Source organism: Rhagoletis zephyria, unplaced genomic scaffold (assembly GCF_001687245.7).
Source record: "Rhagoletis zephyria isolate East Lansing unplaced genomic scaffold, Rhagoletis_zephyria_1.1 Rzeph_scaffold_10344, whole genome shotgun sequence".
Classification (NCBI taxonomy): Eukaryota; Metazoa; Arthropoda; class Insecta; order Diptera; family Tephritidae; genus Rhagoletis; species Rhagoletis zephyria.
This window is the reverse complement of record NW_016167422.1, coordinates 5,421-21,543: the sequence shown is the minus strand read 5'-3', so window position 1 is coordinate 21,543 and position 16,123 is coordinate 5,421. Positions and strand designations below refer to the sequence as shown.

The window sequence follows — 16,123 nt, the reverse complement described above, 5'->3', positions numbered from 1 at the left end:
ACCCGTCTGGTTGCAGCTAAATTACTTTCAGCGGTTTTTTGAAAACGCCATAGGAATATTTGTTTGTATGCATAGCCACATCAACAACCTGTAAAATATTTATTTATCCTTTCAACAAACCGCACGCATTTTAGCTACCCATTAGAATTAGTGACGGCCTGCGGGTATGGTGGCGCTCGACGCTTATCAGTGCGGCTGAATGCTTGCGTTGGTGGCATTGATTGTTGTACTAACATACATACATACATACATACATACATATGTACATAAGTACAAACATATTTTACGCGCCATTGATATGTGCAGCTTCGAGTCATATTAAATTCAATTTTATTTTGCCGACATCATTGTTGTTGCCGGCGGTGATAAATAAAGCAAACTATGGGAGATCGCGGAACTTAATTAAATCCCAAGCCAATAATTTTCGCAGCACATCGATGTGGCGTGTTACAACTGGGCACAGGCATGGAGGTGCTGATGTGAGAAAAGATTTGAACAGCGAGCGGTGAATGGGAGGCAGATACAATTTTGAAATAGCGTGGAAAATCGGGCATATATATATACATTATGTACATATTAATATTTATGCAAATATATATGTATGAATATAGGACATGACAATATATTCCACATGGAATTTATATAAATTAATAGTGTGAAATATTTGAACTTCACGATTTTCGTGCAGCGCAGTTTCTTATGTGTTTGCGTCAGCGAGTCATGTTTATGTATTAGTGAAAATTGAACAATTAACACCAGCAAGATCGCTATGACATTTTGATGTACCCACAAATACGACTACTAAATAAGTAAGTATGTAAGAGTACATACGCGGGTTTTACGGTGCGGTGACATAACTGGGAATTACCCTATTTAACAACTAAACTTTAGTTAAAAATTATTTAAAAAATTTGCAAAAATATAGAGAATAAGGAGAAAAGTAAGTACTTTTAAAATCTATAACTGATTTTTTTGAATTTTTATGGAGATAAAAATACATACTCCTGACATAATGTTTAATTCATTTTTTTCTTAAAAGTGTTATCAAAAACATATAAAATAAAGAGTTTTGAGTTTAACCTGCCAATTTTATGTTGCGAATTTTACCTTTTCTGAGAAAACAGCTTCTTTTGTACATATTCTTTATACGGTCAGTAGTGAACTATTTACCAGTAGGAGGAAGAACCCAAAAAGGGAAGTACACAAAAAGCTGCTTACAATTTTGTTGCTGCAAAGGCTGCTCCATTTAACTTAACAGCAGAAAAAAATTGGAAAGTCAGAGCTTTCAGGTTTTCAATTAAATTTATACAATTTGGTACGATTTTCTTTCATTACCCACTGTATAATTTGTTTTTGTAACTAAGTGCATTTTTTTCTTTAAAATAAATATTTAGAAAGACACTGCATTTAAACTACAATCAATAAAACCACAAATTAAAAAGTGACCCCTTTTGACCCATCGGCCGTCGAGGGTTGGGATTTTTCTTTGCAAAAATGTGGGAAATTGTTTACCAATCATTAAAAAGATAATTTTTTTTTTGATAATTTAACATAATTAATTTTGATCACAGAAACGGGTCAAATTACCCATAATACGACGCTCAGAAAATTCAACACTTCAAAGAAATTCAATAGACCGATTTCCCTCCACTAACTAATAGCTTTTAGCAATCCCTCCCTAGCAAAAAATTGCTTCCGATCAGATTAGCCAAAGAACGCCGATTGGCGGATAGGCCAAAAAATGTAAAAAGCCGACCCCTACTACGTTCGGAGAAAAAAAAAACAATTTTTCAAAACTACATGTCAAAAATACTTTAGACTCGGGGGTGTAGGGGCACGGACTAATGTGCATACATACATACATACATACATACATACATACATACATAAGTATCTGTACCTACAGTAACTACTATATTACTTCTCCGCATAATAAAACACTAAACTTCATCTGATTTATTAATTTCAATTTAATGGCTTATAAATCAATTGCGGGACCATAGAGTTCACTCTAATTACAAATATATGCGTACATACATATATGCACATACATCCATATGTAAGAATTTTTGTACATATTTAATCCTAGCTGATTACCGATGTTGCACTTACAATAGAACAAAAATTATACCCCCAACTTGTTCGTATGTACATACATAAATATGTAGCACTGTGGCGATGAGTTAAGTGTAATTGGAATTTATTACGCTTTAATTAACATTTAAGTTGATTCGCATGGACGCCACAATACAAAAAGCCACTCATAACACCTTAATGGGAGCACACTCGAACATAATGCGAATAAAATGCATATTTACCTATGCTTCAAACACGTCTACTACATATATATACATACATACATATCTATATATAAAAGTACATGTCAAGTCACGTATACAATAGATATGTACAAATATGAAAGCAAGCTACCTGTGTATGTTTGTGCAAAAAAAATCATAACTTTTTGCCCATTTCACTTGGCATGGCACGTGCTTTTGTTTGCGCAGGTGTGGGGGTGTCATATGTGAATGTGGCTTTGTTCACTTTGCTCTTGTGTAATTAAAATTAAATGTCAGAATTCATTACATCCCAGTGGGAAAAGTAGTAATGCATTACATGCGTGATAAATAATGGAATGTATTTCTTACGAGTTCTAGATTCTATTACTGTTTAATATGTAATCGGCATTCGAATGTTTCGAAAAAGTCGCAAAAAATCGTATATATAAATAGGCAAACATATTTTCTTTACACCCCCACCAGAGACTAACTCAAATTTCCAATTAGTTTAAAATAAAGCGCAAAAATCAATTCAAAAAATTATGTTATGTTATGCTAAGTGCTAAGTTCAACTCCCCTCCACTCAGCTAATGGTGTTACTCCTCAACTAATTTTTTCTCACCTCAACTCAGCTCAACTTAACTTTTATCTAAAGCCACTTCACTTCAATACACCTCATCTTAACTAAACTCAACTCAACTCAGCTCAACTTCCCTGCAAAAATCGCGACTACTCCATGCATGCGTGTAAAGAGTACTCCCTAAGGACTAAGGAGCACTCCAAAATTAACCACAATTCATATAAAAAATATGGTCCAATTAACATTGCGACGTCCTAGGGCAGGACCATATACTCCATCCCTGCATTACATCAGAGTAGCACAAAACTACTCCAACATATTAACAATTGTTGTTATATTTTTTCGTTTGTACACGCTTTTGTTCTTCACTTCTCAAATGCTTTTTCGAAATTAATAAAAACCAAGACAAAAATTAAAAATTACATGTTGCCTCTGACGGCATTCGAACCCGAACATGCTGGGAGCTAAGAACTAACAGCGGGCATCTCTACACGTTCAGCTACAGCCAGACATGCAAATGTGCTTTCAAATGCTCAACTTCAATCACGTTTCGTTAAAACACGAGCAGTGATCGGATAACAAACAATAAGCTGGCGCAGAGACACGAGTTGGTCCGCTACAGCATGACAGAGGAACACTTTTGTAAGTACTCCAATTTACCACAAATAGACTACATGGTCCAACGATTTTTGCAGGGTTACCTCAACCCCTCTTAATTTTAGTGCTTGAATTTCAACAGCTGGGCAAACACTAGTAGTTCAAATTAAATCTCATTCATTCCTTCATTACTGGTAATGCTAAATTGAATGCCCCACTTTTCGACATAGGAAAAATTAAGCATTTTCGAATGTGAAAATGGCTGTTTTACTGATTTTTTTTTCCATTACTATACATTAAATTTTCCCACTGGGATTCTACTATACATATGTATGTATGCATGTGTGCGAGTATGGTATACCTGTTGCCCGGACAACCTGCTACAATGTTGTGCTTAATGAAAAAAACTCCAAACCAAACAATGCACGCACATACACGTTCATACATACACACGTATGTACATATTTACACGCATATACACCCTGCAAACCATTTTTTTCAGAGTATTCTGAATTTGTAGAGAAAATTTAAAGAATTCGTAAAGATCTCATCCGATTTTTTGTCGAACTTTCTAAAATGAAATTAACTGTGCACACTTCGATTCCTTTACGAAATTTCGGAAGAAAATCGGTAAAGCAATGAAAATAATGCTGCTATGTGAAGAATTTCTTGCAGAATTTTTTCAGAATTTTCTTTATTTTTCATACAGAAATTTCTTGACGAGTTCGTGTCAACCCCTTTATACAATTTTCTTTGAAGATTCGTAAAAAAATCGTTACAGAAATGAGATACTCCTAAAGATTTCGTTTAAATTTCGATAACTTTGGTTTGCAGGGTACCTACAAAATTAAGTGGATACATATATCCATATGTGAAGTGGCCACGTCATAAAGTTAAGGATGTTGTTGACAGCGCTTTATTAATCTACTTTATTGTATCTACTCTGTTAGAAAGGCGGCTGGTATCGAAACAAAGCTGTTATACCTGCCAAATATCTGGGACCCATACTGAATAAGAAATTGGATACTAAACACATATAAACATGGACCGAAAACTACGGCAGCCCTCTCTAAAACGGTAAAGATGTAAATCGGACTACTATGTACAAAAGACCCAATGAGCGGCCCTACTGTGGATAAGCGGGTAGCTGCGCAAAGTGCGAAAGTTTTTTAACCGGAGAGCGAATCTCCTCAACTCTGAATGGGCCTCACCTGACGAAAATACCGCACTATTGCGGGACAATAAAAAAAAAACGTGACTTAGATCTGCTGACTTCTGATTCTCGTATATTTAAAATTAAGACAGAGGCCAATGCCTTATTCAATGTGGTATCCCAGTGGGAAAAGTAGTAATGCATTCCATGCGTGATAAATAATCGAATGTATTTCTTAAAAGTTTTACATCCAATTACGGTTTAATATGTAATCAGCATTCTAATGTATTCAAAAGGTCCCAAAAATTTCATATTAAAACACATTCATTTCGTGATACTAGGTAATGCAAAATTGAATGCCACACTTTTCTTAGGACATCGCCCTGGGGAAAAAATGCATTTTCGAATGTGAAAAGGATTGTTTTACTGATTATTTTTTCGAATACTATACATTACATTTTCCCACTGGGATAGAAAGGCAACATCTAAAATTTTTGTATCTTTACAGAGTAGTTAAAATTTTGTATAAAAACTGAAGTTCTTAAGCTGAAAATTTCTACAAAATAAAGGTGACTCATAAGGCGTCGTAAGTGTCATATTGTCATATGTCGTAGTTTTTAATGACTAAATAAATGTTTAGAGAACTTGAAACCACAACCAACTATTTTTTAACGTTGTAAAATTTCATGACACGACTTTTATGGTAGCTTACAAATCCCTTAAATATAGTTTAAGCCATTAAAAGTTTACGACATACAACAATATGACAGTATACAAAACCTTGTGAACTCCCTCACTGTGTTTAATAAATCCTGAAACGAATTTGTTGATATAGTAGATGTTTTTAAATTTTATGAGTCCTTTATTGCGCAATCTTCCGACCTTTGTACCGTAAACTTCAGCCATTTAATCGCGGCAACGACTATTTTCAACAAATCATAAAGATATTGGAACTTTAGATTTTTTTATTTTCGGAGCTTGAGCCGGAATAGTGGGAACATCTCTTAGAATTTTAATTCGAGCTGAATTCGGACATCCAGGAGCTTTAATTGGTTATCATCAAATTTATAATGTAATTGTTGTGAATTTCGGAAGAGAAGATATTAAGGCCTTTCTATATTAAGGTAACGATATGTACCTTGACATTCAGTAGATAAATTAGAATATTTTTGTATATAAAAGCACATATATCAAGCTACTGGCTGGATTCAACCAATTTAATATATTTGCAATTTTCTGCACTTTTTGATTGAAACTTTTCAGAAAAAAACTGTATGTACGAATATATGTACATATGTAAGTTTACGCAATTAATTTTTGGGAAGTAAAAGTTCTCTTTTTCCACTCCAACAACTTTGTTTGTTTAAAAACTACGAAAAAAATACTAGTACGCACGCATGGCGGTGTGTGTCTCTAATATTTCTACTTCGATCCTGAATAACATCGAAATGAATAACAAAAAATTTAAGATGCATATGTATATAGGTACATACATATATATATTGTAACCTTTTTATCGAAGTAAATAAAAGAAATTTTCTCAACAATAGAATCATTTTATTAAAAATTCATATATGTACATTTTTCTTATTTAAACACGCAATACTTGCAAAGTTTCAGGAACGAATATTTCACATTTAAATAGACACATACATAAATATTTCTCATAAGTGTATGTATTTGAAATGCAGGCCAGTATACATTAGGGTGGTGCGTAAAATATCAACTACAAACTAAAAGACATCCACGAATTTTCACATTTTAAACAAGTTTCTAAGGGCCGTTACCAGAGCTGGAAAAATTTTAATTTTTTTTTAAATCGCAAGAATTCGACAAAATGTTTACTTTGACTAGCTATAGCATAGCGAGTTTATGAATTTATATGAAAAAGTTTCCATACGATGAGTTGTAGCTGGTAAGAGTAAAAATTGTTTATAACATTTGCTATTTAAAAAAAAAAATTTGAAAAAAATATGTTTTTACTTTTTACGTAGAACAAAATAAAAGGGTGCTCGCCCCATACATAATGTAAATGTTCACATTTTAAGCACCACCCTATTATCTAATTTTTTTTTACATTTTGCTGATTTTCAATAAATAAACTATAAAGAATTTGATGCACACGCGTACACACATATACATATGTATGTATGTACATGCAAGTACGTAAAAGTCAGACCAATTGTAAGGACAAAGTTGCAGGTGTCAAAGACAGGAATTTCAGTAAATGTGCAATATTGGAGCATACTCGTATGTCTATGTACATATGAAAAACGTGAGTGCACCTTTCAGCCTTTGTTGTATGAAGCTGAATGCTTTTCACAAGCACATTTTTTATGCGCTCGTACATATGTACATATGTGCATACATCACATAACGATACAAGGTGACACCTTGTTCTTTGACACACTTTTGTAACGAAATTGTATAAAAAAATTACTTATAAATATTGTGCAACATCAATAAAGTTTGCTGCGAATATATGTGACTTCTGTGAAAACTTACCCTACAAGCATTTCAATAAATGTTTTTAAAAATAACTTAAAGTAAGTTTGCTATAATAAGCGTTAAATAAGCATTTTTAATATTAAGCTTATTAAAAGTTTTTTCAAATAAACCTTTAATAAGTTTTGATTGCGAATGTTTATAAATAACTTAAACTTATAAATGAAATGCAAATGCCAACGACATGAAGTAGTAAATATAACATTTAGCAATCGTAAGTGACGTCTTTACGTTTTTTTTTAAATATATTATTAAAAGAAAAAATTAAATAAAACCGATGCGGTAAAAAAAATCCAATCCAGGCCCGCTGCGCTAATCGGTGGAGCATTCGAGTCTTCAAATGATGAGTTCTCCTTATCCTTTCTTAGTTTCACATTCAATTAAAAATGNCCAATCCAGGACCCGCTGCGCTAATCGGTGGAGCATTCGAGTCTTCAAATGATGAGTTCTCCTTATCCTTTCTTAGTTTCACATTCAATTAAAAATGTATTAAATTTTTTCCAGAAAAGTACATTAATGAGAATGGCGGCGATGAAGCGGAATATATAGCTGCATCGATGTCGTTTTTCCAATTTGCCAATAACCGCATGTAATTGAAAGCACGCAACAAGATGTAATAATTAACTTTTTTATGCTTAATTTGTATGTGTTATTGTGAATTTGTATGCTAAAATGTCTATTCCCTATTTATATTTTCGCGACTGTAGATGAGTCCGCCGAAAATTCGCTTTTCGTTTAGTTTCTAGATGTGAAGCAATCCATGTATGAGTTTTTAATGAAATATCTTTAAATAAAGGGTTATAAAAATGTTTATAAAAAGCTTTCTTTTGAAAATTTTTAGTAATTTTATATTCATACGCTTATAAACAACTTTTTTGAACCTTTATTATAAGTTTACACTTTTACGCTTATAAAAAGCTTTCTTTTGAACATTTATTACAAGTATATATTTCTATGCTTATATCCAATGTTCCTTTTCGATTATATTACGCTTACTTTGAAGCGTTTTATAAACAAAAAATCAACGTTTTTTAAGCTTAATGTTTATAATTGAAAACTTGAAAAAAGCTCTCTTTAAGTTTATTTTGCTTGTTGGGTAATAACTAATGCATACATACATATTTATTAGGAATGTTATTTTTTCGCTTTTTACAACTTCTTGATTTTCGGGATGTCCTTATCAAAATTCCGAGATCCCGGAATTTGTCCCGTGTTTTAGATATTCATTACTTTTCAACTACTTAAATCGAAAAAATTGCTCTATCTCTCCTACCATATAATAAACAATAAATAAATGGATTTAAAACGTACTTTTTTATTTAAAGCGTTTTAATTTTTTCTCTCTGACGTCAGGATTTATTTTAAAGGACTTTTTAATTTCAAACATATGATTAATTCCAAAAAAGTATTTAAAAAATTCAATGCAATGTAGATAAAAAATATGAGTACCAAATGAAAGAGGATATCTCTTCACACACATTCTTACTGCAACAACTAGAGAACTTTGCTAGTTAGAGAAAACTGCTGGTTACGAAGTAGGGATAGCGTAGGGGACAGCAAAAATTTTATTCGAGAGTCCAAATTTCAACTTATTTGATGCTTGTAAATTTTGGTTAGTTATTCTTTAGGAGTTTGGCAAGAACACTAACAACAAAACCATTGTTATCTGAAGGGTAATGGAATAATTAATCTTCTCTATTGAAAGCCACAAGATTGAACTTTACATTACGAGTTAAAAAGGTAAGAGTTGCTTTGACAGCAGTAATCTACTGGTTGCATGAAACCATAATCAAGTCAAATAAGAATGTTGCATGAGATTTGGTGCAATACTTCCAAATTAGGTTAATTGGGTTTCCAAGACTCACAAACCTTTCAGTTTAGTGGAAGACTGATGAATTTTCTAGGCAGAGTTGTCTCACCTGCGATAGAAGATAACCGGTGTGATATTCAGTCGTCGCAAAGCAACCACAGGAGTTGAGAGTTGCAGCTTTGTAAGCTTTAAAAGTCCTACTGACCGTCTCTGTTCCACCCTCCGCTAGCCAAATCCAGCGATTGCGCAAGTCGTTCATTTGGACCAGCGCTCGCTCGCTTTGCATTTGGTTTATTTGTCCAAAAGTGGTCCAAATGTAGTCAAACTTCTCTGCTCTGGTGCATCCTACTTAAAGGGAGATCCAGCCTTCACTTATTCGCGCGCCGCAAGTGAGCCCAAGGCCCTGATTACCTCTTGGTTTCACAAAAGGATGTTTATTTCCCGAAGTCACACAGTTGAGCAGCTAATCAATTGCATCCTTAATGGCAGCCGTCTCAGCCTGAAAAACATTACAATAGCCTGGAGGCTCAAACTTGAGCCTGTAGGGTTCTCTACAAAGGACTTCTGCTTCAACCCTTCGTCAGATTTCGATCCATTCGGGTAAAATTTTATTTTTGCCTCTTAACAGCTATATCTGAACCACTCTTCCCTCTAAGCGATATTAATAGAGAAATAGCTGATTAGCGTCAGTCCAGCCGAGCAATGATCCATATTATCAGCGACGAAGTCGGAGGATTCAAGAATATTAGAGTGTGCCAATCGTGAGCCAGCTAAGCGTCCAGTACCTCTAAGTCTGGCCGCAGGCCTTGTGACCTTAACTTTAATATCGCGTTAGCGAAAATTTTCGAATTGCGAGCGCACCTGAATCGATCGCCGAACTAAGTGCTCACAAATTTTTCTTATTTTCATAGACAATTTAGTAGCCATTAAGGTGTTTCCGGCTGTGATTACAAAATCACTTGCGTACAACAGTACAGGCTATTTGAGTGGTCAATATTATTTACGCTCTTACATTCACCAAACTGGCGGACGGAGACGGAGTGTCATATCTGCTTTGAAGACGAGAGCCACCGGAATATATTCTGCATGAATGCTGAGAGGTCCGATCTACTCAAAACTTAGGGTGTTTTTTGAAGCCTCTTTAGGGGGATTTACAAACCGATTAGGTTGCCTCTGTCCTAGATATTCAACCCTTAGATTGGGTAATTGGGTTCCCTATATTTTGCAGAGCTCAATCTATAATGGATGCCTCGAGATTTCTCGTTTTGGAACTACGTATGCAATATGGGATCATTAGCAAACTTCGGTAAGGCTTTTGACAAGTCATGTTTCCGATTTTTCAGTTCGAGGTGTTAGGAATTGTCAAAACCGCGTTGGTTGTCTCTTTTTTTCTTTCCGAGTTGCAAATGAGTGCCTCTGCAGGGCAAGCATTCAGTGACATAGTTTTGAGTGATGGCGGCTCAACTGCGTTTTTCTCTTTACTAAGGCATATTGCGGCACAGAGAACTAGAGATTTTTTTGAAATACGTTATAGAGCGAATCGTGATTAAGGTCTAAAGACCGCAACGCCATGCTGGAAAACTGCAATTGGTGTATGTTAGATCCTAATGATCCACCAAGCCTAACCAACCTAACCTAGGAGTCAATCGGTTATCATCTAGCTTTCAGATCATAATCACCATCTTTTCAACTAACAACTTTAGTCCGCCTTACTTAATTACATACTCGCCATACCCACTCACACCTTAGAAACCTCGTACAATTAAAGTTTTAAGTGCTTTCCCATTGGAACACCTTTTAATTGCATTTCATTTCATAAAATTTTCCTGTATCCAAAGAAACATAAAATAGTAGAATCAAAATTATTGAAGTCAAAATAAAATTCGTAAAAGATTTTGTCAAAATTTTATAAAAAATTTCCAAAATATATTTTACTGAACAAAAAAATTATTTAGATAAAATTTATCCTTCCAAAGTAACTAATCATGCTCAGCGTTCGAAAATTATGCCAAAAACTGCATCAATTATTCCAAGACCGTTATCCATACATTTGGTTCGTATCCGTCTTTATGGCTGTCTTCACCGGCTTTTTACACTACGAACTCAAGCACAATAGCCGTGATCTGATCTACTGGAAGGAGCTACTCGACTACTGCTACAATGAACTGGAACATTTTGCGCTCATACTCATTATGATTGTCGTGCTTATCAAAGTCACCTTTCTAGCCTTCATCGTCGTTATGAATTCGCGCTCGTTTACATGGTTCGACGAACTCTCCCAACTGGAGGTGAAGAAACGCTATGCCGACTTCTTATTCATTCGTCTGATAGCTGATATCGACAAAATCGAATCAAAATATCTGCGTTGCGCCAATGAGAATGAAATTGCATCGCTGAAAAGCTTCATACTGGCGCATGAGGATATGCGTAAGACGATTGATCATTTCCGTAAAGATGCGCGTAGACTGTTGACGCCGAATGAGATCGAGGTATCGCTGCCGATCGATGAGGTATACGGCCTGATGGATGATGAAGAGCGTTTGATGCGCCGCTCACGTTTCTATCATATGGACATTTCGGCAGATGATGAGCTAATCAAGTCATTGGTGAATCCGTAATTTAATTTTTGTGAAGCTTTCTTTATTTTAGGGTTAATTTGCTTTTATTGGGCTATATAGAGATTTGAATGTTTTACAACAAAAGAAATTTTGGTTTAATAGAGTCCATATTTTACCCACTCATAGCATCGTTTGAATAAACTATCGTGCTGGATTTTTCGCTCCACCGGAAATTTGCAACAAATGCAATATATTTGATGCGGAAAGTGTTTAACTGAACAAACATAAATTATATCTGGGACTCGGTTTCAGCGGTTATTTTTATTAAACTTTATGTGAAAACCAGTCATATCTTTGGAGGGAACTTCTCCAACATCGTAGATGTTGACGGAATCCGTTCCCGGTAACCGAAAAAGGTGGTAAATCAATGAAGCTATTCAGATATGGCGGCAATGAGCCTAGTGAGCAGAGTTGCCATTTAGGTTTAGCGATTATATTTTATGCTCATCTGAGCATTTGTGGACTACCGGGATTTCAAGAGCTCTTCGCTTAAAAGGGCAATTCTGGCTAAGGTCGTAAGAAGTCTTTCGTAAGACAGATGAGCACACAAGTCTTAAGGCTGGTTTTCACTATGTCATATTTTGACAAACAATTTTGGCAACATATTTTGACACAACTTTATCTTGTTTTTTCATACTTGAACCGATTATATTAAGGGCCAAAAAAAACAGTTAGCCAATTTAAACAACTGAATACCTATTCTGACTAAATCAATGGTGCGTAGGTATGTATTAGACTCCTGCGCAATTCCATTTAAACGGCCCAACAAGACATCCGATCGCCGCGCAAATACTTTCCATCCCCTACTTTCATCGTTCGGGTCAATTGTGAGTAACCATAAACCAGTTTCTGCAAGCGTACGTAAACTACCGATCAATAGCAAGACGCGTAGAGTATTTACTTTGCCTTCCGCAACTACTGCGAGTAAAAGGTATTTGACAGTAGAGTACTCTACTGGTAGTACTTGAGTATTTTCGAAGAAAACATACATTTGTGGCAAGAATGATAGAAGAATTTTCTGGATCGTGCATTTGTGGTATCTGAATAAAATTAAGGACAGGATTGTAGTGGAACGATGAAGAGAGCGACGAGCAAATCGTACTTTCAACTAAAATGCTGATATATATACCTAAGTACATATGTATGTATGTGCATAGATACGTATGTGCATAGATACGTATGTGCATAGATACATACTATGTGCATAGATACATACTATGTGCATAGATACGTATGTGCATAGATACATATGCATATAAGTGTCCGCATATATTTTTTCTCGTCACTTGTTCTGTCGCTTCACTGCAGCAAAACCAAGTTGTGGGGAAAACCCTGACGATATGCGTAGAATTGAAACCATGGGTTCATATTAAATACATATATTTATGTATGCATGGACATATGTACATATGTTAAAATGTAGTTTCGATTTAAAAAAAATCGGATGAAGTTTTTCTTTCGCCATTCATACACCTCTAATTTCAGTATTTATTAAAAAAACTCAATGAAATTCAAAAACTCTATCTTGCATTTGGGTTTACTCAATACCAATTTGAGCTGTCGCAGTGTTATCAAAAAAAAAAAGTTATCAATGGGTAGGTTCAGAAGGCGCAGCAGTTGAGCGCAACCGTTGCTAAAAAAAATCAGTGATCGTTATGCGTCTTTTGAACGACTTCATACATTAGCTGTCAAATTCAACTCTCAAAGGTACACACCAACATGTTGTCTCAAATGATCAGAAAAATATTACGATCATCTAACACGCAACTATTCAGTTGATCAGAAGTACGCAACAACGCGTTCAGAAGGTGCAATCGCACCAGTTACTGAGCTGTTTCGCCTTCTGAACGTGCCAAATGAAAATTCGTTTCTCTTGAAATCAAGTTATATGGCTGCGTATGTATGTACATATGTATGTACATATTCCGAAATTTTTTTTATTTGTAAAGGCTCTCAAGAAAAACTAAAAATTCATATAAAATTACGCACAATAAATGAAAAAAAAAATTTTCTTCTATAAAAAATTTCTTAAATCAGTATGCAGCTCTTAAGAAAAAAATGCTCGTACATCTCGTCGCTACCATGTCCAACTATCGAATGTGAAAATCGGCACTTTTCAAAATTTTGATTTGCCACTAATCATTTTATTTCGTATAGCAGCATTGCTTAAGTTATTGTTTTTGGCAACTTATTTGTTGGTTAATGACTGCAAATAGTTTTATAGAAAATTAGAGACGAGAAATAATACTTTCATAAAAATTTAAGTACATACATAGATTTAAAAAGCTGCTTGAATACAAAAGTTTTATGAAAATGTCACATTAAACAACTGTCTAAATCTACGTTATTTTTTATAAATAAGGCCGTAAACATTTCCTTACATCGTCGATTTCCATATTCTATTTTTACTCTTTCAATTTCACTGACCAGCGCTGCAAACGATATCAACTAGTAGGCTAACAACCAGAATTGAAATTTAATACGCAAGTACTTACCGTACTACAAGTATACAGAGAGTAGATTTGCTACTCCCTTTTGGCAGCAGCAAATATCTCTCGTACGCGATGAGGGAAAGTAGAGTACGTACTTTGGTGGAGTAATAGCAAGTACGTCAAGTATTTACTCTCTCAACGCCAAGTAGTGTATGTATGCGGAAAAAAAGTAACAATGTGTTGGGAGTAGAGTACAATGCAAGGAGTACTTATTGAATGAAATGCGGCAAATACAATTGCGCTGGACTCTAGTATGTATGTATGTATGTAGGAAAAATTTCGGAACATGATTGTTTTTATGGTAGAACATAAGTATTTATGTACATGTGTAAGGCAAATTTTAGTAACAGCTTACATACATTTGTATCTACATACATACATATGTAGTAGTCACAAAAGTGGCATAAAAACATGGGAAATTGCCCCACTCGCCTGTTGTTCGCTTTTGCTCTTTGCCTTGCATGCCATTTTTTTTTGACTATGGCTTGTATGCCTTTTTGATGAGCATAATATTGTGACATTATTGAATAAATTTTGCCAATTGGGTTTTGTTTTCACCTTCGATACAAGCTCCCTTGTTAGGATCAGCTATAAACAAATATAAGTTTGTATATATGCAGGTATATGTATACTAGGGCGGGTCGAAAATCTAATTTTACTCAAATCCCTTGGTAATAGTGAAAATATAATGTATCATGAAGTCAACAAGAAGCCTGCAAAATATTAGTATTTTATTTTAATGTTAAGAGCCCGCGCATCGACCGCCAAGTCACCCACAGCACACTAGTCGAATAAGACCAATTCTTGTTAAAAATTCTGGGTTCAGCAAAAAGGTTTGGTGCATATTATTAAATAATGAATCAGTTAATGCAAAAGATAAAGTCAAATATAATTTTTCGCAGCCCTTTAGCTTATCGTTAATCTCAAAGTTATCTTTTTTCAATACGCATAAATGGACTTAAGATGGGCGTTTCCCACCCTAACTGTATTATGTTAATGTATGCAACTACTATTAACTTATCAAACGATTCCTATTCTTTGACGATACATATATCATTTCATTCATCAGGATCTTGAAAACTGAACAAATCGGCGTGACCAAGTCCATGGTCCTTTTAATACTATATAAACATCCGAAAACATTAAAACGTTTGAAATAAATCCCGTCTCACTTTTTTGTATTTTTCACTTGGTTCCTGAAGTAATGAAGAATTGAAAATCTATACGGGAAAATTATAGTTTTTGTAAGTTTTATCTTAATATCTTAAAATTTAAGACTTATTGAAAAATGATAAATGAACGTGAGGTACTAAATTTAATAACCCTTAATTTTATATATCGTCCGGTTTATAAAAATTAACGCATTCCATAGATATTACCAGCCAAAGTTTCATTTTCAAAATTCGTATACTTTGATGCAATTGCGCGGGCTAAAGATAAGTTTTAAATTAATCTTTCGTGGCCAATAACAATTGGCTAAGACCTAAGACATCATAATATTACTATTACAATGCGGTCAAACGACTTTTATTTTCCCCCATACAAAATCGACCCAGCCTAATGTATACATATGTATGAATATATGTATGTTTGACACGTGTTTTACCTTAGTTGTTCGCTTGTTTTACACAATAAAACTCAATAGGGGTATTCTCCAAATCTTGCAAAGCCATTGCACGTAGCACGGATTGCACGGATTGCATAAATTGCAAACACACAACAAGAAAATTCATGGGAAACAACATTTCCTATCGCTGCAAAATATGCAATGTCGAAACCCATGTATATATTTTGCAAAATAGCATAGCAAGATAATAGCGACCCTGTGCTAGTTGTTTTGTTGTTGGAATTGCTACATATTTCTCTCATTCCTCTCATCTCGCTCACTTAATTTTTTTTTGCTGTCTCTTGTTATTGTATTTGATACATAATTTCGCTGCTTGCTCCCCATGCATGCTACCACTTTGCAATGGGGTGTTCTCGTACTCTTCGAAATTTGGAATAGTATTTTTGCATTTCGTGCAATCCGTGCATCGTGCAAGACTTCGAGAATACCCCTAATATATATTTATAAGCTATCCGAATGCAT

General features: G+C 34.6%; 1 protein-coding gene across 1 annotated transcript; it reads left to right on the top strand.

The window, feature by feature from the left end:
• Positions 1-10,909: 10,909 nt before the first annotated feature.
• LOC108376386 (uncharacterized) lies at positions 10,910-11,542 on the top strand. Its single transcript, XM_017632589.1, has one exon. The coding sequence runs from the start codon at positions 10,910-10,912 to the stop codon at positions 11,540-11,542; it is 633 nt and encodes a 210-aa protein (XP_017488078.1).
• Positions 11,543-16,123: the final 4,581 nt, after the last annotated feature.

Coding starts and splice junctions, on each gene's coding strand:
- LOC108376386 (XM_017632589.1), top strand. CDS start 10,910: ATGCTCAGCGTTCGAAAATTATGCCAAAAACTGCATCAATTATTCCAA.